This window comes from Anolis sagrei, chromosome 7 (genome assembly GCF_037176765.1).
Source record: "Anolis sagrei isolate rAnoSag1 chromosome 7, rAnoSag1.mat, whole genome shotgun sequence".
Taxonomy (NCBI): Eukaryota; Metazoa; Chordata; class Lepidosauria; order Squamata; family Dactyloidae; genus Anolis; species Anolis sagrei.
In genome coordinates, this window is record NC_090027.1 from 38,622,287 (window position 1) to 38,650,281 (window position 27,995).

The following is a 27,995-nucleotide window of genomic DNA, read 5'->3' on the forward strand; positions in this document are numbered from 1 at the left end:
ATTTATTTATTTATTTATTTGCTTTATTTCTATACCGCATATTTCAGCCCAGACAGGCGACTCTATGTGGTTTACATGATACAAATTATTAACAGTGTCAGTGCAATTAAAACGCAACAAGTGCGACAAACAGGATCAACAACATCAATCCACAACAGTTAACAAAACCAAACAGGACAGTTAACACACACAACATAGCGCCTCAGTGAAATCAGATCCGTTCTCATAATCCTTGTGCCATTCCTATGTTCCATTTACCGTCTACCTTGATTGATTGCACTGTTCAACCAAACACCTGTTCATAAAGCCAGGTCTTAACCTTTTTCCGAAACGCCAGCAACGAAGGTGCCTGTCTGATGTCTGCCGGCAAGGCGTTCCATAGCCGAGGGGCCACCACTGAGAAGGCCCTGTCTCTCGTCCCCGCCAAGCGCGCCTGTGACGCAGGCGGGACCAAGAGCAGGGCCTCCCCAGATGATATTTTTCCCTTCTCCCTGAGGGGACTCAGAGCAGATTACAACATATAAACAGACACAGGTAAACATTTAATGCCTTGGGTTGCTGTAGGTTTTTCAGGCTATATGGCCATGTTCTGGAGGCATTTTCTCCTGACGTTTCGCCTGCATCTATGGCAAGCATCCTCAGAGGTAGTGAGGTCTGTTGGAACTAGGAAAAAGGGTTTATATATCTGTGGAATGACCAGGGTGGGACAAAGGACTCTTGTCTGCTGGAGCTAGGTGTGAATGTTTCAACTGACCATCTTGATTAGCATTTGATTGCCTGGCAATGCCTGGAGCAATCTTTTGTTGAGAGGTGATTAGATGTCCTTGTTTGTTTCCTCTCTGTTGTTGTTCTGTTGTAATTTTAGTTTTTTAATACTGGTAGCCAGATTTTGTTCATTTTCATGGTTTCCTCCTTTCTGTTGAAATTGTCCACATGCTTGTGGATTTCAATGGCTTCTCTGTGTAGCCTGACATGGTGGTTGTGAGAGTGGTCCAGCATTTCTGTGTCCTCAAATAATATGCTGTGTCCAGGTAGGTTCATCAGGTGCTCTGCTATGTGGACAATTTCAACATGAAAGCCTTCAACAATAAAGTATCAGAGGAGTTTGACATGTTCATTTTCTGTAACTTTTTCTGGCATTATTATTATTATTATTATTATTATTATTATTATTCCAAGCCAAGGAGCCTTCGTTGTCCATAGACACCTCCTGGTTGTGTGGCTGGCATGACTGCATGGAGGGTCTTTTCGCCTTCGCACCAAGGCTCACATTTGCATGTTTTCAAACTGCTAGGTTGGCAGGAGCTAGGGCTAACAACAGGAGCTCATGCTGTCCCATGGATTCGAACTTCTAACCTTCAGGTCAGCAGTTCAGGAGCACAAGGGTTTAACCCATTGCAGTGGTTCAGACCATTTTGCCACCTCCAAACTGTGCTGCTTCATTCAGTCTTCATTCTGCACCACTTCAAAGGAAAATAGATCTATGGAGGATCAGGGGGGAGGCAGAGCAACATGGCTTTACTTCAGTGGGTGGCTCTACTGTTATCCTCAATGCCGTCCAGCAGTTAATAGGCTTAATGGGGAGACAGACTGGCAATGAGGGTGTTTTTTTAGACAATGGATTGCAAGTGAAGCTGACATCCTCCCCCTCTCTTTCCCTCCCTCACTCCCTCCCTCCATTCCTTCCTTCCTTCCTTCTTTTTTCGGCCCAGCTACCCTTTTATCATCTCATTGTCTGTCTATCATCTATCTATCTATCTCTTTATGTATCTAATTATCTACCTATTGTCTAGCCTCTTTGCAATAGTGGTATTTTTAGTCAACAGATTGCAAGTGAAGATGACATCCACCTCCCTTTCTGCTTCCTTCTCTCTCTCCTTTCTGCCTCCTTCCCTCCTTTCCCCCTACCCATATATCATATCTATCATTTCTCTTTCCTCCCTTCTCTGTTTATCTATTTACTATAATCTAAGCCTCTTTACAATAGTGATATTTTTAGCCAGTGAATTGCAAGATATGGTGATATCAATGTCTCTCCCTTTTTCCATCCTTCCTTCCCTCCTTCTTTCCTTCCTCCCTTCCACCTGCCTATCTATCTATCTATCTATCTATCTATCTATCTATCTATCTATCTATCTATCTATCTACCTATCTAATTGTCTATCTATTAAACTATCTATCTATCTATCTATCTATCTATCTATCTATTAAATTATCTATCTATTAAATTATCTGTCTATTAAATTATCCTGACTGTGGGAGCCGTTCAGCAGTGGAACTCTCTGCCCCGGAGTATGGTGGAGGCTCCTTCTTTGGAAGCTTTTAAACAGAGACTGGATGGGCATCTGTCAGGGGTGATTTGAATGCAATATTCCTGATTCTTGGCAGAATGGGGTTGGACTGGATGGCCCATGAGGTCTCTTCCAACTCTATGATTCTATCTATCTATAATCCATTTATTTCCTTCCCTTAAAGATCATTTTAAGGTTTACCTAAATTTGAGGCATTTTAACTCCAATTCAGCTTTAAAATATCATGTGAAATTTATCTTTTTCTCTCTCTTTCTCTCTCATACACCGATCCTTCTTGGTGAAGTCCTGCCTTCACTCTTGAGGTTGGGGCGATATGCAAATCCTCCGGCGCGGTTCAAGCGGTGCATTAATTGAGGTATTCATTGGAAAAGGCAGATGATGAATCAATTAAAGGCGACTGTGATCGGTCAACAGTTTTAATCAATGTAATTGGGACTGAACAACAACCATCACAACAACAAAGGGCGTTTCCTAGCAAGAGGCTTGGTGTTTTGGCGAGTGATTAGACTCGTAAGGGGGAGGCTCAGGTCGCCAAATAGGGCACGGGCAACGGCTGGTCAGGAGCATTTGCCAAGAGATGCCAAGTTCAAGGGGATTAGAGGCTGCTTCGTTAGGCGAGGAGGCGCAAAGGAAAATCCTTGTTAATCATTCATGGCCTCTGAATGTGTTTATCCAGGGTTCCCCAAGGACCACTTAGGTTCGCAACGGAGAAGGCTCAGCTAAGCTGGATTTCTTTTTTTGGGCCTTGCAGGCAATGGAGGCCACCAATGGCAGAGTGCAAAGGGATATAATCTGCATCAGTGGGCATCTTAGGGTGCATCTGCACTATAGAATGAATGCAGTTTGACACCACTTTAATGACCATGTCTCGATGAGAAGTTACTTCAGGAAGGCAGCATGATGTAGTGGACATTTTTCAGCTTTGGAAGGCAAAAACATTTGGGAAAAACCCAAATATTGTTTGTATGTATGTATGTATGTATGTGTGTGTGTGTGTGTATGTGTGTGTGTGTGTGTGTGTGTATGCACACACACACACACACACATACATACACATACATACATATATATATACATACACACACACACACACACATATATATATATATACACACACATGTATGCAAAGGGCGAAATGCCTTTATTAAATGTCTCTTCATACAAATACGTTAATTGCCACACACTCTTCTTTCCATTCCAAACCCACATGCACAATGCTTTACCTTCAATCCAAAAGGAATAGGAGGGCTATGTGCAAACATATATGCCCAAATGCAGCCCTTGAAGATGTCCCATAGTTCAGGCTCCCATTCAACATGGGCTCCAAGCTACTCACATTCAACATGGGCTCCAAGCATGGTGGAACTGCATTCTAAAGATAATAATAATAATAATAATAATAATAATAATAACTGAAAAAGCTGACACAATATGAGGATCTAAAGACTAAATTGCAAAGACTCTGGCGCAAACCAGTAAAGGTGGTCCCAGTGGTGGTCAGCACACTGGGCACAGTGCCTAAAGACCTTGGCCTGCACTTAATAACAATCAGCACTGACAAAATTACCATCTGTCAGCTGCAGAAGGTCACCCTACTCGGATCTGCCCCCATTATTTCCTGATACATCACACAGTCCTAGACACTTCGGAAGTGTCCAACGTGTGATCCAATACAAAAGCCAGCATAGTGATCTTGTTTGCTGTGTACTAATCTTGTTCTATATCTAATAATAATAATAATAATAATAATAATAATAATAATAATAATAATATCACACAGTCCTAGACACTTGGGAGTGTCCGATGTGTGATCCAATACAACAGCCAGCAGAGTGATCTTGTTTGCTGTGGACTCATCATATTGTGTATCTACTACTACTACTACTAATAATAATAATAATAGTAATAACAACAACAACAACAACTTGGGAAGTGATCCAATTCAACAGCCAGCGGAGTGTCTGCTGTGGACTCATCTTGTTGTGTATCTAACAACAACAACAACAACAACAACTTGGGAAGTGTCCGACATGTGATCCAATTCAACAGCCAGCAGAGTGTCTGCTGTGGACTCATCTTGTGGTGTTTCTAATAGTAATAGTAATAGTAATAATAATAATAATAATAATAATAATACTATACCATCCCAGGACGACAGAAATGGCCCTCGGCTGTATTTTCAGATATTTGTCTAACCCAATACATTTCACTCTGGTCGGCCATGGCTTTTCAGGATTTCAGGCAGAATTCCTACTTAAGCCCTTCCTGGAAATGTTGGGATTTGAATCTGAAGCCTTCAGCATGCAAAGCTGGAGATCTGCTGCTGAGCAACTTCCATCCGCTCTGAGTTGTCACTGGTTAATAGCCACAGAGGGAGGCTCTGAGAGATTCTTGCTGCTCTCACACATCCCATTTCCCACAATGCGTTTCGACCCCACGGACAATCCCCGCTGATCACGCCTGGCTGACTCGGTCTTTTGCTCCAAGCCAAAGGCAGAAAGCTGTCCCTGTTAGAGTTACTGCACATTAAAAAGACGGATAAGCAGGAGTTTAATATTTTATTCCTGCAATCTGTTCACGTAATAGCTCAGACAGCATTGCAGGACATTTGTCAGCCGTGGGAGATCCATGCAGCACAAGAGGTGTTGCTTTGTGACGTCTTTGGAGAGCCTTGGTAGCGGAGAGCCTTCGCTTGGACCCACACAGGTTTGCCAGGGCTCTCTTGAGGTTATTCACATTGCCGAAAGGAAAGTATGCTCAAACAAGCATGCACAGGCTCCTGAGCGCATGCATGCATGCCTAGGAGGGCTTTACACATGGTTGCACCAATGCAGAATCAGCCACAATGGCAACCAAGTTGATCTTTCCGACATTTTAGCTATGCACTCAGAACTCTAGCTTCACCCTTGCCTTTGTTTCAAAGTCCCATAATTGAAACCAGAATCCACAACTCTATGTCCTTTCTGTTGTCAGTTCTGGAAGCTTTAGATCAGCCTTCCCCAAATGGTTGCCCTTTGGAGTTTGATTACCATTGTCTTGAACTGTTCAACATGCCAGCAAGGACTAATGGGAGTTCCAATCCAAAGATAAGGAGGGCACTAGGTTGGCAAAGGCCGTGGGGAAGCAAAATAAGACTGCTTTGAAATGAATATAGTTTTGTGCAAATTGCACCTCATCTATGGAGCAAGAGGCAGGATTGTTTTATTTTATTTATTTATGTATTTACCCTATTTATACCCCACCTTTCTCTATCCTCAAGGGGACTCAAGGCAGCTTACATATGGCAGTTATTTACATACAACATTAAGCTTAAAATCCATTGAATTCAAATGGATATGTGTTAAAAAATTTAAAATTACATTCAATATTAAAATCATGCCATCCAAAAATCATAGTCTGAAGCCATTCTGTAGTCATTGCACATAATCCAATTATGTTATATTATGGCACTGCTTCTCCAAAGGCCTAGTCCTAAAGCCAGATTTTAACTCTCCTTCCGAAGGTGAGTTAACGCCACTAGGGAGGGAGTTCCACAGCAGAGGGGCCATAACTGAGAAGGCCTTGTCTCTCATCCCCACCAGTCACGCTATAGGAGCCCCCGGTGGTGCAGTGCGTTAAACCCTTGTGCCAACAGGTCAAAGGTTCGAATCCAAGGAGAGCACAGATGAGCTTTCTCTGTCAGCTCCAGCTCCCCATGCGGGGACATGAGAGAAGCTTCCCATAAGGATGGTAAAACATCAAGACATCCGGGTGTTCCCCTGGATAATGTCCTCGCAGACAGCCAATTCTCTCACACCAAAAGCTACTTGTAGTTTCTCAAGTCGCTCCTGACACAAAAAGCCATCTGCACTTTCACATAAGGTGGCACTGAGAGCAGGGCCTCCCCAGAAGAAGGTGGTTCATAGGGGGAGATACGTTCAGGCAGGTAAACTTGGTCAGAACCTTTTAGGACTTTATAGGCTAAAGCCAGGACTTTGGATTGTGCCTGGGAGCAGACTGGCAACCAGTGGAGCTGGCGCAATAGGGAGGTTGTGTGCTCCCTGTATGCTGTTCTGATGAGGAACCTGGCTACCACTCATTGGACCACTTGAAGCTTCCGAGCAGTTTTCAAAGGCAACCCCATGTTGAGTGCATTGCAGTAGTCTATTCAGGATGTAGCCAGAGCGTGGACCCCTGTGGCCAAGTCTGACTTGCCAAGGTACGAGTGCAACTGGCAAACAAATTTTAGTTGTGCAAAAGCTCCCCTGGCCACCGTTGAGACCTGGGTTCCAGGCTCAACAATGAATCCAGAAGAACTCCCAAGTTGCAAACCTGTGCCTTCAAGGGGAGTGTAACCCATTTTACACTCCTGTTTCCCTACAAATTGACTATCCCCCCTCAAAAGTTCTTGATTGACAGGCAGTAGGTGACCCGGCAGGAAGATTACATCCTAAAGCCACTCTGGCATCAGTCCCAAAACCTGTCGCCTGGGCCTGAGATGCCGACAGCTGCTGCTGAACCTCTGGGTGAGTTTCCAGTGGTTTCAGATGGAAACAAAACAATGCAAGGCTCATTTGAGTCCCCAACACAAATCCATCCCTTAGGGCCAGAAACATAGTTTCCTGATGGCCCTGTGATAAGCCTTGGATCAACTAGCTGCCCCTTAAACTTGTTCTGGTCCTCAAAAAGAGGTTCCCTGGAGCATTACGGTGTGGGTAGTAGTTTTGATCATGGACTAGCAATCAAGGATAACGAATTGGATTACGACTTTAACTATGAGATGTTCCGGTCTGTATTGGTGGCCCAATACTATGTATGTATATGTATGTATTTTATATTTTACTCTATATTTTTAAAGTGAATATTGTATTTTTAAATATGTTGTAAACCGCAATGAGTCGCCGTACAGGCTGAGATATTAGCGGTATACAAGTGTACCAAATAAATAAATAAATAAATAAATAAATAAATAAATCTCCGTAGCATATAACAGGTTCACGTTTCACCCTTCGGCACAGAGGGGTGCTCCTTCCCAGCTGTGCAGGATGAGAAAGAGAAGCCAATTATCTTTCCTTGGCACAATTCCTCATCAACAGGTGGACTTCCTCAGTGCCAGCCGACCCTGAAATGGATCCTAGGCACATCCTTGTACAAGAGGGGAGAATTTCAGCTTCTGGGCTGATCCCTTCTGCAATTCTTGGCTACATAAATTCCCCATTATTTCCACTGTTCCCTCGCAAACTTCCCCCCAACACTGGCAGGATCAAAGCAATGCCGTGAGCCATGCCGGAGCAAAACCCAGACCAGCCCCCTCTCTTCTCTTGGCTTCCAGCTGTTGTCCCAGAGGACCTGAGCCCTTGGCAGTGGGTCAGGAAGCTTTGCCCGAATAATGCAACAGCTGTTGGAGCCACAGAAGTGGGGTGGGGGCAGCAGAGTGGCCAGTGAACCTCCCTGTTTTGTTCTCCCTTGTTTTATTGGGGATGGAGATGGATAGGGTTGAGCTGGTCAGGAAGAAAAGCGTGACAAGCTCTCCTGAAGTCAGCTCCCTGCTGGTTCCCCCCATCCCTGGCTCCTCTTTCCTTGCCCCAGCCATGCTTTAATCTTGTCCAGATGGTGTCCCTCCTTATGGCTTTCTCATATGTGTGGCAAACATATATCTATCATGCACCTCCTTTGTGTGTACATGGACCGGAATGCTGTCCCTGCTTCGCACAGAGACAAGTCTCCCTATGAAAGAAGTTGGATATTTTGGCTCGATATGGAAGATTCATGCTCACTTTAAGGAAGCAGAATGGCATTGTGTGCTGAAGTGCATGCAGATCTGGATGTGCATGCAGATAGCATCTGTGGATTAGCATTCATTTGCTTATTTCGGTAGGTGTTCTGTTATACACAAGGGTGGCATAGCACCATCAGCACATTGCTTCTCAAAGTCTACAACTTTGGCCAATTCTGGGGAAAAACTGGAATCACAGAGAGGAGCTTTTCTAAGAAATTGGGGTGTCAAAAGTGACAAATCCCAGAGCGTCCTTGAGATGGGAACACACACTGAGCCCCCCTTGAGGTGAGAAAGATGGGATAAACATGCAGTAAACAAACAAATCAATAAATAAAACACCTCCTAGAAGTGTTTTATTTATTGATTTGTTTGGGGGGGGGGGGTTGGTTTGGTTGTTTACTGCATTTATATCCCATCTTTCTCACCCTGAAGGGGACTCAGGGTGGCTTACAAAACAGGCACAATTTGATGCCATATATACATACATACATAAAATAGTGCAACATATACATTAAAACCCCATATATGTTTTAATATATGTATATATTAAAACATATACATTTAACCCATTGCCCCCAATGACATAGTGTGTTTAAGCACTGAGCTGCTGAGCTTGTAGACCGAAAGGTCACAGGTTCGAATCCGGGGAGCGGCATGAGCTTCCACTGTCAGCTCCAGCTTCTGCCAACCTAGCAGTTTGAAAACATGCAAATGTGAGTAGATCAATAGGTACCACTCTGGCAGGAAGGTAACAGCACTCCATGCAGTCATGCCAGCCACATGACCTTCGAGGTGTCTACGGACAACGCCGGCTCTTCGGCTTAGAAATTGAGATGAGCACCACACCCCAGAGCCGGACACGACTGGACTTCGTGTCAGGGGAAAACCTTTACCTTTACTGTACATTAAAACTAATAATTAAGACATGACAATCTTAAAAGAGAGGAAGTCATAGGGAGGAGGGAGAAAGTTTGTTTTCTGCTGCCCTGGAGACTAGGACACATAGAATCATAGAATCAAAGAGTTGGAAGAGACCTCAAGGGCCATCCAGTCCAGCCCCCTGCCAAGAAGCAGGAATATTGCATTCAAATCACCCCTGACAAATGGCCATCCAGCCTCTGCTTAAAAGCTTCCAAAGAAGGAGCCTCCACCACACTCCGGGGCAGAGAGTTCCACTGCTGAACGGCTCTCACAGTCAGGAAGTTCTTCCTAATGTTCAGATGGAATCTCCTCTCTTGTAGTTTGAAGCCATTGTTCCGCGTCCTAGTCTCCAAGGAAGCAGAAAACAAGCTTGCTCCCTCCTCCCTGTGGCTTCCTCTCACATATTTATACATGGCTATCATATCTCCTCTCAGCCTTCTCTTCTTCAGGCTAAACATGCCCAGTTCCCTAAGCCGCTCCTCATAGGGCTTGTTCTCCAGACCCTTGATCATTTTAGTCGCCACAGAACAATGGCTTCAAACTACAAGAAAAGAGATTCCATCTGAACATTAGGAAGAACTTCCTAACTGTGAGAGCTGTTCAGCAGTGGAACTCTCTGCCCCGGAGGGTGGTGGAGGCTCCTTCTTTGGAGGCTTTTAAACAGAGGTTGGAATGCCATCTGTTGGGGGTGCTTTGAATGCGATTTGAATGCAGGGGGTTGGACTGGATGGCCATGAGGTCTCTTCCAACTCTATGATTCTAAAGCAGTTAATTAAAATCACACAATCCCAAGGCACATTCCAGCAGCCATTCCAATCATCAATTGTATTGTTCCATAAACACTTATTGCAGTGAGAATTATTGTCCAAAGGCTTGGTCCCACAGCCATGTCTTGACTTACTTTCTGAAGGTCAGAAGGGAGGGGGCTGCTCTAATTTCACTGGGGAGGGAGTTCTCTGTCTCTCATCCCCACCAATCACACCTGTGAGGAGGGTGGGATCAAGAACAGGTCCTCCCCAGATGATCTTAACTTACAAGATGGTTCATAGAGGGAGATACATTTGGTCAGGTAAGCTGGGCCAGAACCATTTAGGGCTTTATAGGCCAAAGCCAGCACTTTGAATTGTGCTCTGTAGCAAACTGGTAGGCAGCGGAGCTGATGTAACAGGGGAGTTGTATGCTCCCTGTATGCCGCTCTGGTGAGTAACCTGGATGCCGCCCATTGAACCACTTGAAGCCTCTGAACAGTCTTCAAAGGCAACCCCAGATAGAATGTGTTGCAGTAGTCTATTCAGGATGTAACAAGAGTGTGGATCATGAGGAGATATAGGTAACAATGTGTTGCTGCTGTTGTTGTTGGATGATGATGATGACCGACATGGCTCAATTCATTGTTCAGTGGCTATATGTGATCTTTACTTCATTCAGAAGGGTCCTTAGATTGCTTTCTGAAAGATCATTGCACAAATACCCTTCCCTCTTCAATGTCACAGATGAGACAAATGCTATCCCAAGCTGCCCTGACCTAAGAATAAAGATAAATTACAATGAGGCAGATTCCTACTGATGTCAAACAGGCCACGGAGACTGGAGAAATAGAATGACATTGACCAAGGAAATAAGTAATTTATGCCCAGCTGGGGTGAACCATAGAACAGGAGAGCTGGACGGGGAAAGATGACACCAAGGTGGGGGTCTAAATTTTCCCCCATGGCTGAGGAAAAGCTAGGAAAGATGAGTCTAGCTGCAGTATGAAGAGTACTTCGTGGGGGAGGAAGAAGGGGGGAAACAAATGGATATGTCGAATGGTGAATAGCTGGATCAAAGGGTCAAAATACACTAAATACCGGATCCAGCAGTGATCATCACTTCTGTCTCCCATTTCCAGGGATGATCCTTTTGGTAAGCAACTGCTTTGGGTTGAAAGGTATTTATGTAGTTGAAAAAGGACAAGGGGAAGGTAGGCTAGGATCACAAAAGGGTGTGTATAATGGGTGAATGAACTGTGACAAGTCTTAGTCTCCTCCCCGTTGGGACTTGGAAGTGCAGAACAGGCATTGACCGCCACCAAGCGACCGTGGTGTGAATCGTCCTCTTTGTTGTCCCTTGGCAAGGGAAGCCCTCCAGCTACTCCCTACTGTTCCACTCTCCCCCTAAACTGGTGAATCCTAGCACTGTGTGTGTTGTTGCTGTGGACATTATCAAGTTGTGAAAATCCATACATTCTCAAAAATTTGAAACATCCAGATGAAGCTGAAATAGAAGGGAATGGTGGATAATGATTTCTGGTTCAGTTTGGCTTGTTCAAGGTGATGATCATGCATGACTTTTTGGGAATTTGCAGATGCTAGAGGCTGGGATGTGTCTGGAGTGGATCAGAGGAAAAAGGATAATCTTCTGCATCAATAGGAGCATAGTGTCCAGGTCCAGGGAAGTCATGCTACCCCTCTATTCCACTTTGGTTAGACCACACCTGGAATATTGTGTCCAATTCTGGGCACCACAATTCAAGAGAGATATTGACAAGCTGGAATGTGTCCAGAGGAGGGCGACTAAAATGTTCAAGGGTCTGGAGAACAAGCCCTATGAGGAGCGGCTTAAGGAGCTGGGCATGTTTAGCCTGAAGAAGAGAAGGCTGAGAGGAGATATGATAGCCATGTATAAATATGTGAGAGGAAGCCACAGGGAGGAGGGGGCAAGCTTGTTTTCTGCTTCCTTGGAGACTAGGACGCAATGGAACAATGGCTTCAAACTACAAGAGAGGAGATTCCATCTGAACACGAGGAAGAACTTCCTGACTGTGAGAGCCGTTCAGCAGTGGAACTCTCTGCCCCGGAGTGTGGTGGAGGCTCCTTCTTTGGAAGCTTTTAAACAGAGGCTGGATGGCCATCTGTCAGGGGTGATTTGAATGCAACATTCCTGCTTCTTGGCAGAATGGGGTTGGACTGGATGGCCCATGAGGTCTCTTCCAACTCTTTGATTCTATGATTCTATGATTCTCCTAGTCTTTGCACCTCTCCCTTTGCTCATCTATCCTGTCTTCTCTGCTGTCTGTCTCTTCTTGCACTGATCTGCTTGGGGCAACTGAAAGAAATGGTGATATCATGGGCTCCATGCCATGCCACTGTCCTCTTTTCGCTAATATATATGGGGTGACCTTGGCCAATCTCCCCCACCACCACCCTTGTTGCCCCATTCTTTTTGAGGGTAAGAATGGCTAGCTTCCCTGCTTCCCCTGGTCTCCATTTCATGGGAGACTAACCAATCTGGCCTCTATGAAGAGAGAAGCTGGGGTGGGATTTGGTGCTTTTAGCAAGAGACCAACAAGACCGAGGAGAGCTCTGAAAGAGTTTGGAGTGAGGGTGGGATACTTGTAGGAAATAGCTTCCCCTTTTTTTTGTGAAAGATGAAACCTTGGCTCTCAGAAATGGATGACCAGAAGACTGAAGATGAAGGAGCAATATACACCGCCTCCTCTCCATGAATACATTTATTTATTTGCTATATTTATATACCATCCCTCTCAGCCTGCAGGCGACTCAAGGCAGTTCACAAGGCAACAATTCAATGCCAACAACATCATAAAAACATTTAAAACATTTAAAACATTAATATATCATATAAGACCATAACAGTTAACAAAAACAAATCATTTTCGTCTCCTAGATAAAAAAGTAATCCGATCTCATAATCCAATCGTTCCACAATCCTATGTCTGCTACACTGCCTTTTCTAACGCCTGCTCAAACAGCCAGGTTTTGACTTTTTTTTTTGGAATGTTAAAAGGGATGGGGGTGATCTAATGTTTCTAGGAAGGGCGTTCCATAGCTGAGGGGCCACCACTGAGAAGGCCCTGTCCCTGCCAAACGTATTTGTGATGAAGACGGAGTCGAGAGCAGGGCCTCCCCAGATGATCTTAACATCCTAGATGGTTCATAAGGGGAGATGTGTTCTGACAGGTAAGTTGGGCCAGAACCATTTAGGGCTTTATAGCCTAAAGCCAGCACTTTGAATTGTGCCCGGTAGCAGACTGGCAGCTAGTGGAACCTGCATAACAGAGGAGTTGTATGCTCTCTGTTAGTAATCTGGCTGCTGTCCGTTGGACCAATTGAAGCTACCGGACAGTCTTCAAAGGCAACCCCATGTAGAGCGCGTTGCAGTAGTCTATACGGGATGTAACCAGAGTGTGGACTACCGTGGCCAAGTCAGACTTCCCAAGGTACCGGTGCAGCTGGCACATGAGTTTAACTGCTCCCCTGGTCACTGCTGAAACCTGGGGTTCCAGGCTCAGTGATGAATCCAGGATCACACCCAAGCTGTGAACCTGCTGTCCTCACTACATCCAGTGTTATGGATGTCAATATATCCATGGGGAATGGGTGGGCTCACTCTTAGGCACAATCAAAGCAGGTAACCAACATCTTCACATGCTAAAACAATGAGTTCCTGGCTGGTGCCTGATGCTGTAAAATTTATAGCTATCTGCCAGGGGTTGGCTCAGGACAAACAGTTGGTTTTTAAGCATGTGCATGACCCTGCAGCACACTGTTGGCAATCTGAAGAAACTACTTCCACTAATTACCTTGGCACTGAAGTAATAAATGAAATTGCTACCAATCCAAAGCCTTTCAGAAGCCTCTGGGACATTTCTAATGCCAGATATGATCATAAGTTGGGATGGGAATCAGGAAGGCCTCCATATGTTGTTGTGTTACAGCTTCCACTCTTCACCATTGGTTCTGCTGGCTGGGGATGCTAGGTGTTGTAGTCCAGCAACATCTCAAGAGCTGTGTAGTTCCCACTCACAAACTAATCCAAAGGTGGGCAACTGCATGGTGGTCTGATTCCAGTTTCTCCCCAAGACTATTGGTGGACTACCACTGCAAGTGGGCACACACAAGGCACATACAAATACCTTCCTCTTCTTCTGGAGTTCTTTTCAAAATGGTGACAAGAAGACTTGAAGTTCCTTTTGCCAGAAGTTGACCATAGAATTGTGTAGGATAACTTTAAAATGATAGAGAGGTTGTCTCCCTATGCATTTTCTAGATCCTCCAGTCCAATTCTCAGTTATGCTTCTTGCAAAACACATTGATTTCAGTAGAGTTTCATATTCCAGTGGTAAGTCTAGGAACATGACCTCCACAGATTAGGGGGCCATACTGTCTCTCCATCAAACATAACGCTATCTGTATGGGTGAGGGGAAGGGGAAAGGAATGTACCTATTCTTTCCTGCCTATTGTGTATCTGTGTGTGTGTGTGTGTGTGCTTGTATTCACTCTGTATATTATTGAGAATCACACATCTGTATCTTGTGGACTTCGACCAGTCAAGTTATGATAAGTTCCAAAGTGAACTCACATGCAGGACAACAAAATAGATGAAACAAATATGTGCAGCTAACAATTTGAAAGCCAGAAATTCAGAACAATCAGGGCCTGAATCCTGTTGTTGATCCCAGACCCCAACTAGAGTAGAGTAGATCCATTGAAACAACAGGACATCATTACATCATTGTATCATTGTATCCAGTGGGAAAGGGGGACGAGGATTCAATATTTTAGACAGCACCCTATGCCTAGAATTCCCCCCTCTCTTTTTTGTTATTTCCCAGTCTGTAAAATTTCAAATTTGAAAAGCAAACTTGCATTTTAAAATGTTGCATTCAGTCTCCGTATTGTAGTACTTTGTGCACACTGTCATTTTCCTCTTTGTCATGTCATTAAACCTCAACTCAGGAAACAACCAGTCCGGTGTCCATTTTCGGGCCTTCTCAAATATCAACCCGTGCTGAAACCGAATATTATAAGCTGCCAGTTATTAGGTGCATATTCAGCAAGTGCATTAACAGGTTTAGAGGATGGCCGGAGAAAACCTGAGCACCAAAATCTGTGCCAAGGGAGCAGAGATTGGATTCTGGGGTGAAATCTCTTTCAGTTCTCAGTCCCACAGGATCTGGAGATATCATAAGGGGAATGCATGCTCGTGGCAACCCAAATTGGGGTGATGGTGGAAACATGGTCGAGGAATGTGTACTGGGCTTTTGCATGATGTTCACCACTTGCACTAGTTAGGTATTCATGGTGCTTCTGCCCCAGACAGTGTGCGAAGTTGAGGCTTTGCTGACACACCTGTCTGAGTGCCAAGCCTGTGTGCAAGACATCCGTAGGTAGGCACCTTTCCTCCCCTCCCTGACTTTTCCCTCCCTCATCCCTTCTCCTCATCCGCCCTCCTGATTTTTGTTTCGTTGGTTTGTTTTGAAGTCTTAACGCATGATGCCGCAGCTCCTCACAGACTGACGCTTGTTCCCCCTTCCATCTGTCTTTTCCTACCCAGAATTCCCCTACACCCCGTCTCCACCGGGCACATCCGTGGCGCAGTCGACCATCCCCACCGCTGTGATTGGGGGCGTGGTGGGCGGAGTGGCCTTGGTCGTGGTGGTGGCCGTGGTGCTCCTGGTGGTGCTCCGGCACCGGCGCCACACCTTCAAGGGCGACTACAGCACCAAGAAGCACGTCTACGGCAACGGGTACAGCAAGGCCGGCATCCCCCAGCACCACCCGCCCATGGCCCAGAACCTCCAGTATCCCGACGACTCGGACGACGAGAAGAAAGCCGGCCCGCTGGGGGGCAACAGCTACGAGGATGAGGAAGAGGACGCTGCCGGAGGAGGAGGGGGAGACCGCAAGCTGGGAGGAGGCCCCAACAAGTACGACGATGACTCCAAGAGGCCTTACTTCACCGTCGATGAGGGGGAGGCCCGCTCCGATGCCTACGACGAGAGGACACTCGGTTTCCAGTACGACCCCGAGCAGCTGGACATTGCTGATAACATGGTCTCTCAGAACGACGGATCTTTCATTTCCAAAAAAGAGTGGTATGTGTAACCTGTTCCGCCGCCCCTCTTCTATCTTTTGCTCCCCTTCTCCTCCTCCTCCTCCTCCTTCACCTGCCACGTGCTGCCTCCCAGCCCCAGGGCTAAGGGCTGACAACGCATGGCGGCCCTGCGGCAATCACACAAAACACACACGAGCCCGCGCACGCACAACCAGCACACGTTCAACAGCCCGGGACCTCTGGGGAGGGGCCGTAGCGTGCAAAGACTTTTGGGGGAGGCACAACAAGAACTGCTGCTTGTCCAGAAGACAACTAAGCCAAGCTGAGGTGGGAGGGACTGGACATTTGGCTTATCCAGTTTTCTTTTGGGGGGCTCTGCATCGGAGAGGGTGGGGTCCAATTCCCCTCCACACCCCTCCATCCCTCCCCACTTTGGTTACCCCAGAGATTATGCCTCCCCTCCCAATAGTGTTGTTTGTGTTGATCAGTGGCTTTGGTGTTAATACTCTTTCCTTTAATTAGGACTCCCTGTCCTTGTATAGTATGACCAGCTCCATCCCTCCCTCCCTCCCCTCCAAAAAAATCCCCTCCTGTTTGTGTCTTAAGGTGTCTCTTGTCAGCCTTTGGGTTTCCCTTGCCTGTCACCTCTCCCCAACCCCCACAAAAGAAAATAACACTGGAATTTGTGTGTTGTCTTAACATTGTTCAAGGGAAGGGAACCAAAGACACTGCAGCCTGACTTTGGAGGGTGGGCATTGCGTGTGTTGTGGGAGGGCTGGGGTTATGCGGGGTGCCACAGAGACAGAAAGCACAAAAGGACGGAAAAGGGGGCAACGGTATCACTGCAAGATCCCATTTCTGCATTTTCCTCGGGAACTTCTGATGCCTCTTCCCACGGCGCCAAATCCGTCTGCCCGCACAAGAAAACCGAAGAAGAGGAGGGGAAAACAAACCCAACCACAAAAATCTGCATAATGAATGACTTCATCATCAAGGGAACACCTGTCAAAGTCAAACAGGAAGGTGCATGAGGTCCAGGGAGGGCAAGTAGCAATTCTCCTCCTTCGATGTTCTGTGTCCTTTGGGTTTATTTTGTTTTTCAGCTCTTATTTCCAATGCGAAAGGGGAAGTTTGCTTCAAGGAGCATGCCTCATGACACCTTTGGTAGATCTTGGTTTACATTTTCATTCCAGCTTGCTTGCCATTGTTTGTTTTCCTCCGTCCCCTACCTCCCTGTGTAGAGATAGATCAGAGTTGAGGAAAGTGCTGATCTCTTCCAACTATATGATTCTGTAATTTTAATATCAGGCCCTTAGGCCAAATCTGGCAAGTTTTGGGGTCTGAGCCTAGTCCGAGGTCACCCCAGAAGACCTTACTCTCAAAAGTGCCATTTGGTATCATCTCAGATTTTCTAAGTTCTTTCACTACTACTACTACAAGGTTGTTTCCCTTAAGATCAAAGAGCTTTGAGCTAAAATATGTTGACATTCAGGGACCTGCCCCTTTTGCCTTTGGTTCTGAGAACATATCTAAAATTGAGAACATATCTAAAATTGAATGCAGCCCTTGAGTTGGAAGAAGTTCCCCAACTTCATTCTAGATAGATGAAAATCAACATGGCTATCCTTCACCCTTGTAGGCCCAATTTCCTCCTGGTTCCACCACATCTACTACTAGTAGCCCACCTCCTGCCATCAGGACTATGACTTGATGAATAGTAGTGGCATATCCATTCCATTCAGTGTCTCTTGCTTGAATATTTTAGGGAAACAGAGACATTGACTCAGTGGCCAAGCCATGGCTTCACGTGTTGCCAGTGGATCCGGTTGGATTGCCTGGGATCTCTAAATGAAAAGGGTTGTGGGTTCCAGGAGAAACTTTTCTCCACCTAAAGGCCCAGGAATCCACTGAAATGACCAATGTTAGCATCATTAGGGCCATAGCAGATCTGCACAAACACTTTGCAACAGAAGCATGTTGTTTCCATGCTGCTCTCAGTGCTACAGAAATAAAGCAGAGGACCTTCGTGTGTAGCTTTAGAGCTATGGGAGAATGTTTTCTTCTGCACATGATTTAGGACCCCCCTTTTTATCCACCTTCTGGGTGTGGTCCAGTTGGGAAACTGCCTATGTTTCCTAAGCGAACGCAAGGTTTTTGCCTTATGGATCCGTACTGTGTCTACATATCCTGCCATGAAGTCTCTCCATAGAGTTCAGCAGAATTGCATCCCCAGCGATGTACACAGAACCGGTGCCTTATGGGCCTTCTCCCCGAAACAGGAGGATGGTCCTGACCCAAGTGCTTATCAAGGCACATATCAGAAATAGTTCCAGTGGCATTTGGGTGATTGGCCTCCTCGGCTCTCTCGTGCTGCAGCAACCAGTTCAAGCCTGCTGCCTTGATCTGCACTTGTCTTAGAAGGGAAACCTGACCTCAATGTCCAAGCACATACTTTGCCTTCAGGAGAGCCCAAGTTCAGTCCCAAGCATCTCCAGACAGAAGGAACAAGAGGCAAAACATAACCTGAGAGAGCTTCTGCTTGAAAGCCTAAGAGAGTTGTTGCTAGATCAAGACTGTTCTGGATGTGATGGACTTGTGCCTACCCTCAGCATGGAGTCCTATGCTTCTACCTCCATTTCTGCTTTGGGCATAATCACAAGAGCCTCCACAAGATCCATCCACCTCTTGAACAGACTTATATTCTTGCCATCAAGATTTCTCCTTAGCCATCAGGATTGCTAAGGAGAAATAAAAATGGGGCTCATCCTGTGTGTTGTGTGCCTTCAGGTCATTTCTGACATATGGAGACCCTATAACAGGGTTTTCTTGGCAAGATACTTTTTAGACTAGATACATCTTCACCTCCCTTTGGGGCTAAGAAAGCCTGACTAGACCTAGTGGGTTTCCACAATTGAGCAGAGATTTGAAGCCTGATCTCCAGAGCTGTAGAGTCCTGTGCCCAAACTACTACACCATTCTGGCTTTGGGCATCATCATGATATGCTTTGATGTCACTGATAGAGAAGGTGCCCTCGGTGGTGCAATGGGTTAAACCCTTGTGCCGGCAGAACTGAAGACCGACAGGTCAGAGTTTCGAATCTGGGGAGGGCACAGATGAGCTCCCTCTGTCAGCTCCAGCTTGCCATGCAGGGACATGAGAGAAGCCTCCCACAAGGATGGGAAAACATCAAAACATTCGGGCATCCCCTGGGCAACATCCTTGCAGACTGCCAATTCTCTCACACCAGAAGCAGCTTGCAGTTTCTCAAGTCGCTCCTGACACAGAAAAAAAACCTGATAGAGAATCACTAGTTGCAATCCAACCTTCAAGTCCCTTTCTGCTCCTTGTATTTCCCAAAAGACCACATTCTCTTCTTTGCACTACTGTGTTGATTTTCCACAATTTTCTCTGAATGCTTTTCCATTCCAGAAGATTAAATTCACTCTCCTAAGGCTTAATTACTGACAGCAACAGTTGATAGCAAAGGTAGTTTCCAAGCACCTCTCCGGCCTTAGTTCTGTTTATGGATTGAGGGAGGCAGAACCTCATTCGTGTGCATCCCTGGGAAACTATATCCACAGATGTGGAATTGGGACCTAGCAGAGAATCCCGAGAGCCAGTATTTTATAGTAAGCTTTCAAGAACAGGGTCCAAATCCTCACTTGACCATGGAAACCCACTGGGCAAACCACACTCTCCCAACAAAGGCACTCCCACTTGTCCTCTGAACAAACCTTGCCAAAAAACACTGCTCGGGTGGACATAGATTGGAAACAACTCAAACGATGTGCAATCACAACATGCAGAAAACTTCATGTTTGTTAGTATAGGTTTGCACCATTCTTTTCTCCAATTGAGGCAAAGAGATATAATTTTTGCAAGGAAATTAAGACAGGGGAAGCAATCACAAAGATGCCAAGCTTGATCCCTGGCATTCGGTATCCATAAGTATTAAATTGGCAAGGACTAAAAATATAGTTTGCCTATCTCTCTCCACTACCTCCCAATAAATTCATATCTGGCATTTGCCATTACAACATACCCATCATCTTAAATATTCCTTGAGACAGCCAGTTCTGTTGGCGGGGTCTGCATAGAACGTCCCAAAAGAGCAGCTGGCATCTTGGAAAATCAGCCAAGGAGAATGTAAAAGGGGTTGAATACAACACACTCACAAAACCCAAGCTCTGATCTAAATAAAGCTGCTATGTCCTCAGTTGCTTCAAGGCAGGGAACAGTTTGGCCAAGGTTGCTGCGAAAGAGGAGAAACGTCTCTCAGGGCATCTACTTGGCAGATGGTAGGCATCATTCTCTCTTCCTGCAGAGAGCGCTGGGAAATGTAGTTCTGCTGGAAGGGGAAGGCTAGAGAATCCTCAGTGCTTGCACAGATCACAAACTCCTAGGATTCTTTTGGAAGAAGTTGCCTTTGGTTAGATTGGAATGAAGGTGACAAATTACTTTGTTTTGTACGTTTGACTATGCAGAGCTATAGGAACATAAGAAAAGCCAGAGGTGTAGCTATAGGAACTGGGGCAAAGTAGGATATTGCCCCCCATACAAACCTCCTTCCTTATCATGGAATGTTGCATCTGTTCCCAAATTTCTAATATTTTTGAAATAATGCTCACCAAAAATGTTTCCATTTATTGTGTTTACATTTCCCTGATCACTTTGCCCATCTCTTTCCTTGGGATGCCCAAACTCTATTTCTAAATGCTTGACTGACTGCAATACTAGAACTTTTGGAACTGAAGGAAACATTCAAAACTATTATGGGGATATTTTTTTTTTGCCGTGTCAGGAGCGACTTGAGAAACTACAAGTTGCTTCTGGTGTGAGAGAATTGGCCGTCTGCAAGGATGTTGCCCAGGGGACGCCTGGATGATTTGATGTTTTTATCATCCTTGTGGGAGGCTTCTCTCATGTCCCCATATGAGGAGCTGGAGCTCAATCCGCCTCTCCCTGGATTCGAACCTGTGACCTGACGGTTTTCAGTCCTGCCGGCACAGAGGTTTAATCCACTGAGCCACCGAGGGCTCCATGGGGATGCGGTCTCTGAGATATGCCTTGGGGAAATCACAGCGAAATGCCATCTCTGCTCCTTTGTTTTTCACCTTCAGTCTCCTGATGGAATCGAATATCAGTTGTCCCCAGCCAACATAGGTAGCCAACAAATGTTACCTTTTCAGACTATATCATCTTGGAAAACTCCCTAAAAGTCATAGCTACCATCTATTCCAAGAGTTGTAGTTCCAAACTAAACTTTCCCTAGCTTTGCCAAGGAGGAGGAAATTTGTAGGACAGCAACATTTTGCAACCCAAGGTGAAAAGGTCTGTCCAGGCTCATATCCTCTTTCCATTGTGGTTTTCTAGAGATACAGTGGGGAAAACACACAATCAACAACAACAACAAAACTTTATTTATATCCCACCCCATCTCCTGAGGACTCGGTGGCTATCAGGGCAAAAAATCCAATGTCTCTTGCATCTGGTGCTGAGAGATCTACTGCTTTTGAATGGAGAGATTCCCTCTATCCATCATTGTTGTTAGAACTATCCTGAACTTTCAATGCAAGAGCTTGTCCATTCAACCAATGTCCTGCACAGGTAGCTATAGATCTGCATGTTTTCAGACAGATTGTTCCCTCTTATTCTTTCATGGAATTGGGGACAGAAACTTTCTCACCTCTTGCCTATTTTGCCTGATTATATTGCACAGACACATGCAAAACCATTTCATTCTCCAAGAGACTGACTAGTCATTTGAGTCATTCTTTCTTTGTGCTGTGAGAAAGGCTCTGAAAACCATGCCATTTCGACAAGACTATTTGCAGTTGAAAACCGATCCTGTACCAATTTTACACATTTCTGTGTTGGAGAAAGCATTTTCTGCAGAGAAGATAATATTTCGACAGAGAAGTATTATGGATTCTGCAAAAAAAATATGTTCGGGTGGTGTGTTTGGTTATTTTTTATTTTTATTTTTTGCCTTATGCACTATGGGAGAATTTTGCAGAACGAAATCCCCAGCGGCAGCATTTTCAGCACAAAGGACAGCACTTTCCACATAGGATTTCTGCAGAGAAATATTGTTTCTCTGCTATTGTTTTCTATGTGGGAGGAAAAACAGTGTGAAATTTGTAGAGAATGAAACTTGAGCTGTGAAAATTCCCATCAGTCCAGAATTCTCCTTGGCATTTCTTAACATTGGAGAAACACATTTTTGAATATTTTGTTTTCCAATCCTACTTCCGGAGAGAAAATTCTGCATGCGCCAAGAGGGCTTGTGAGCACTTGCTAGGCAGGAATGCTCCGGTGCCGCGTTGCTGCGGTTCCATTCTGCAGCATTGATAATCTCTGTAGAAAATTTGGCATGGATTCAGCAGCCCTGAATTGAATGTAAGACCCTCGCGAGACCCTAATTAGCAAGGCTAAATGATTCACAGTTAATCTATAGTGTGAAATGAGATGCCCGCGGAAGCCATGTAGAGATATGTGTGTGAGTGTGGATCAAGGCTTTTGTCTGAGCAGGACTGGGATACGACGGAAGCAACCAATGCCGTTGTAGGGTTCAGAAGTATTATGTCTGAAGTTCTTTCTCAGAGCTAGGTATGGGGTGTTTCTACACTGTGGACTTAATGCCATTTGACACCACTTGAGCTGCCATGGCTCAATGCTATGGAATCCTGGGAGTTGTAGTTTGGTGAGGCACCTGCATTCTTTGCCAGAGAATAATAAACCTTTATTTATACCCTGCTACCATCTCCCGAAGGATTCGGTGCGGCTTACAAGAGGCCGAGCCCAAATACATCAGTAAAACACAACAACAGTACAATAATAAAAACAACTCATAAACAAAGCAAAAAAAACCATAAACAATAACACCGCGGTGCATTAAAACCAGTGGCAGGGCCAAATGTAGTACTTAAAATCTTTAAAAATGTTGGGCATGATCAGGTAAAATAGGATAGACATTTTAGGAATAGGTAGGGCGTGCAGGCAATTCTAGATCTCTAGTAAAGTGCATTTGGGACATATTGCTTGGAGTTTCCTTATTCTGGGAAGGCACACTGGAACAACCACGTTTTCAAGCTCCTTCTAAAGACTGCCAGCGTTGGGGCATGCCTAATGTCCTTGGGGAGTGAGTTCCAGAGTCGAGGGGCCACCACCGAGAAGGCCCTGTCCCTCGTCCCCATCAATTGTGCTTGCGATGCAGGTGGGATAGCGAGCAGGGCCTCTCCAGATGATCGAAGAGAAGGCTAAAGACCTTGTAAAGCTCCCATGAGTCCATAGCATTAAGCCATGGCAATGCAAGTGGGATCAAACAATTGTATTGTTGGGCTTGACCTCATGTAAGCCACCCACCGTTCCCCTGGGGAGATGATGGTGGGGTATAAATAAAGATTATTATTATTATTATTATTATTATTATTATTATTATTAATTCTACAGTTCAGATGTACCCATAGATAGAAATTTCAGACATATTTTTTATCTGCTTTGAACTGGACTTTTTTTTTCCATGTCAGGAGCAACTTGAGAAACTCCAAGTCATTTCTGGTGTGACAGAATTGGCTGTCTGCAAGGAGCTGGGGGTGGTGATGGCTGACAGGGAGCTCTGGCGTGGGATAGATAGATAGACAGACAAAAAAATCATGTAATGTTTGGAATGTTGTATTTTCCTTATAGAGTGAGCTTGCTGTCCTCTGCTTTTGAGACTAACTGATAGACTCAAACTGCAAAAAGAAATATCTCCCATGTAAACATTAGGAAGAACTTTCTGGTTGTTCCACCTTGGAAGGTGGTAGACTCTTCTTTGGAAATAGAGATTAAATGGCTCTCTCTCGGGAGTGCTTTAAGTATGGATTCCTGCCTGGACTAGATGGTCCTTGCAGTCTTTTCTATCTCTACGATTCGATATCCTTTCCAAATCAAAGTTTGGCTATTGAGGGTCTTTGTTGGCTAGCTCCAGCCAACATGAGAGTCTCTGCTTAACATTCCTCCTGACATTTCGAGAGATGCAGTCCTTTGCTATCTTGAAATGTCACATTAGCTCCCATTCTTTGGGGTTCTGTACCGTTTTGCCATCCACCCTCTCCAAACCTATCCTAGATTTCACGTTTCTCAAAAATTGGTCACAATTCAAAAACATGCTTAGAAATTCATGAGGTTTAAAGCCGAAGACATTGAACGCTTAGAGTGACATCTCCCTTCCAACTTTAGCTTCCTCCCTAACAAGTCATCTTCGGAAAATTACCATTTTGTTGGACCAAAATCTCCCAGCCAGTGGGAACGTTAGTCAAATAAATGCAGGCGTATTATCTCCCGAGCTCTGCTAAATGCCAAACGGTTTTGCAGCGGTTTGCAATTCTACAAAAACCCTCTCAAATCTCTTTGACCAGAGACAGCAAAATAGAAAGATTTGCATGCTCAGCTCTTAGGGAAGGTGAAGCCTTGTCTTCAAACACAAGGAAGTTAAAGGTAAACTTGCACAGAGAGGAATATTCGTGGCTGAGAAGTTCCAGGACTTCAAGAAATCAAATCTATTTTCTCTAGCATCCTTTTTCCAGCCAGGGCCAGCAAGATGCTGCTAGAAAGACCAGGGGTGTTGAATCCTATACTGGGAGAAAGACTAGATGAAAATACAATTAAAGTTATATAAAAAGTATTTATCCCCACCTCCTGGTATTCAGGGTAGGTTGCCCCTTGCCACAGAAGCTCCATTTAGTATCCTTGGCTTTGGTTCCTGCAAGATCTCATCCAACCCATTTTTTCCAGGGTTCAGCATTGATAACCTTGTATTGTCGAAGGCTTTCATGGCTGGAATCACTGGGTTGTTGTAGGTTTTTTGGGCTATATGGCCATGTTCTAGAAGCATTCTCTCCTGACGTTTCGCCTGCATCTATGGAAGACATCCTTAGAGGTTGTGAGGTCTGTTGGAACTAGGTAAATTGGGTTTATCTATCCCACCTTGGACATTATTCCACAGATATATAAACCCAATTTTCCTAGTTCCAACAGACCTCACAACCTCAGAGGATGCTTGCCATAGATGCAGGTGAAACGTCAGGAGAGAATGCTTATAGAACATGGCCATATAGCCCAAAAAACCTACAACAACCCATTGATAACCTTGTTTTCTGGCTTCTTTATCCCTGGTCTTGAAAAAGGTGCCATCAGTCCCATAGATGTGGGGCAGGCAATAAGACAGTTCTTTGTCCAGATCCCCAACCCACATTTCCAGGCAAACACAACAGCAGCCTGTGCCACGGAGCAAACCGAATCCTCTTGAAACAAAACACGGCAGGTGTTTTCATGATGGGATTTATGCCTGGGATTTACCCGTCGCAATTTGCTGGAGCGATTTCATTTTCCCTTATTTAATTACGAGACCGATTTCCTTTCCTCTCCTCCTTTTGAATCATTTTTATTCAGCCTGCTTATGAGGACAGAAGGAGAGAGAGAGTCGGAAAGCCAGCAGTTTCCTTTCAGAAAGGCAAAGGTTGAGACAGGGTGGAATCCATTGCAAAACTCACCGGGGATGAAAGAAGCAGATAAGTTTTGGGGAAATGGTTGCCTGTTGGACAGGATCCCCAAGAGACCTGACAAAGGCTGTTGTCCTTTCTTCTTGGTGATTCAAAACTACACTTCAAGCCATTATAAGACAATTCTATGACATTAATCGGGTCGCTGTTAAGTTTAGTGGTACAAGGTTCAAACACAAGTACATACAGATGGGCTAAATCTGAGAAATTGTGCTGGATTACAAAGCCACATCTATAGTGACCATTTTGGGGGACAGACACAAAAAGGTGGGCAGCCATAATCACGCTGAAGCCCTACTGTTTGAGCCTTTGGGTGCATCTATACTGTGGAATGAATGCAGCTTGGTGCCACTTCTAACAGCAGTAGCTCAATCCTAGGAGTTTTAGTCTAGTGAGGTGCCAACATCTTTAGCTAAAGACCTTGCAAAACTACACCCACCAAGTACTGAATCATTGTAGTTAAAGTGAAGTCAAACTGTAGTCATTCAACAGTGTAGACCAAGCATGGGCAAACTTGGGCCTTCTAGGTGTTTTGGACTTCAACTCCCACAATTCCTAACAGCCGGTAGGCTGTTAGGAATTGTGGAAGTTGAAGTCCAAAACACCTAGAAGGCCCAAGTTTGCCCATGCTTAGTGTAGACCAGGGGTTCTCAACCTTCCTCATGCTGTGACCCCTTAATACAATTCCTCATGTTGTGGTGACCCCCCAACCATAAAATTATTTTCCTTCCTACTTCATAACTCTCATTTTGCTACTGTTATCAATCGTAATGGAAATATCTGATATGAAAGGATGTATTTTCATTCATTGGACCAAATTTGGCACAAATACCCGATACCCCCAAATTTGAATACTGGTGGGGTTGGGTGGGTGGGGGGGGGGGGCGTGTGGCTTGTTTTTGTCATTTGGGAGTTGTAGTTGCTGCAATCAAAGAGTATTCTGAACTGTACCAACGATGGAATTGAACCAAACTTGGTACAGAGAACTCCCATGATCAACAGAAAATACTGGAAGGGTTTGGTGGCCATTGAATTTGAATTTGGGAGTTGTAGTTTGCCTACATCCAGAGAGCACTGTAGACTCAAACAATGATGGATCTGGACCAAACTTGGCACAGATACTCAATATGCCCAAATGCGAACACTGATGGGGTTTGGGGAAAATAGACTTTGGCATTTGTGAGTTGTACTTGTTGGGATTTATAGTTCACCTACAATCAAAGAGCATTCTGAACCCCACCAATGATAGAATTGGGCCAAACTTCCCACACAGAACCCCCATGACCAACAGAAAATACTGATGGTCTTTGGAGACCTCTCTGACACCCCTTAATGACCCCCCCCGGGGTCCAGACCCCCAGGTTGAGAAACGCTGGTGTAGACCAAGCATGGGCAAACTTGGGCCTTCTAGGTGTTTTGGACTTCAACTCCCACAATTCCTAACAGCCGGTAGGCTGTTAGGAATTGTGGGAGTTGAAGTCAAAAACACCTAGAAGGCCCAAGTTTGCCCGTGCCTGGTGTAGATGCTGGTGAACAATATTGGTGGACTATAGAGTTGTTTATTTACTATATTTTATTTATTTACTATATTTGTATACCGCTCTTCTCAGTCCTCAGGCAACTCAGAACAGCTAACAATAGCAGAATACAATGCTCAAAAACATCATAAAACAGTTAAAAACAATTAGTGGCATAATAAACAGTCAATATAAATCAATAAAACATCATGTTGACCTTCCCAAGCCAGGTAGGACATATTGGACCTGCTGGCTTTGAAGGACCCACTTGCTTTCCAATTGCAATGGACCAAACTGCAAAAATCTTGATTAAATCCCTGGAATTTGTGTCCCACACTTGGAAGGCGAGGACGTACATTTTTCCCTGCGTTAATACAAGGACACAGTTTGGTTTCTGTGGTGCTAAAATATAGAAAAGGGTCTTTTGCTTGTGCAAACATTCCTTGGGTTCTTCTCTTGACGGGGAATGTATAAGTCATGGCTCTGTAGGGCCGGATACTCATCTGCTGTAAATAGGAATCCGTGGGGTTTGGATGCACATTAGATTAAAACCCGGGCCATTCCTTGATTCTTTTCCTCCATCCAAGACTGTATTTCCTCGTCTCCAATGGCTGTACCCACTCCCCTTTCCTCCACGCTCATCCACCCCAGCTCTTGCTGTATTGATCATTGTGACATAAGAGAAATAATTTAAAAAGGAGAGAGAAAAATCCGGCAGATCTACTTTTTTTTTGTAATCTGTGTTGTAAGTGCTTTTTGTAAAAAGGAAAGAAATGAGAGAGATAGTGCGTGTGAGAGGGAAAGATTATGATGCATAATGTAATGGACTGAAATTGCTTTATGATTCCCCCCAGTTTCATTTCGGTTTTTGTTTCCTTCCCATTCTTTGTAATAACGCTCCCCTATTTTTTGTTGTCGCTGTTGTTTTTATGTTTGGGGTGAAATGGGGAATATTTTTTTTTTTTCATTTGGAAGAAGTAATGGTTTCACCTTCTTCTTTGACTTGTATAAAAATCAGATTTTAAAAAAAGAGAAAGAGAAATAGTGGTTCAACTGTGGAAAGAAATGTACTTTTTTATAAATAAAGAGTTTTAAAACAAAGA

The 27,995-nt window shown here is 44.8% G+C and overlaps 1 protein-coding gene across 8 annotated transcripts in view; it reads left to right on the top strand.

Moving 5' to 3' along the window:
• NECTIN1 (nectin cell adhesion molecule 1) overlaps nt 1-27,995 on the top strand; it is a 266,551-nt gene that overhangs the window by 165,810 nt on the left and 72,746 nt on the right. For 2 of the 8 annotated variants that reach the window (XM_060787776.2, XM_060787779.2), the window contains one exon: nt 15,329-27,993. The exons of the other annotated variants lie outside the window; for them this stretch is intronic. In XM_060787776.2, coding sequence (XP_060643759.2) covers nt 15,329-15,879 — 551 coding nt within the window. In that variant the 3' untranslated portion in view covers nt 15,880-27,993. Of the gene's footprint in view, nt 1-15,328; nt 27,994-27,995 lie in introns of those variants that run through there. 8 annotated transcript variants of the gene reach the window in all.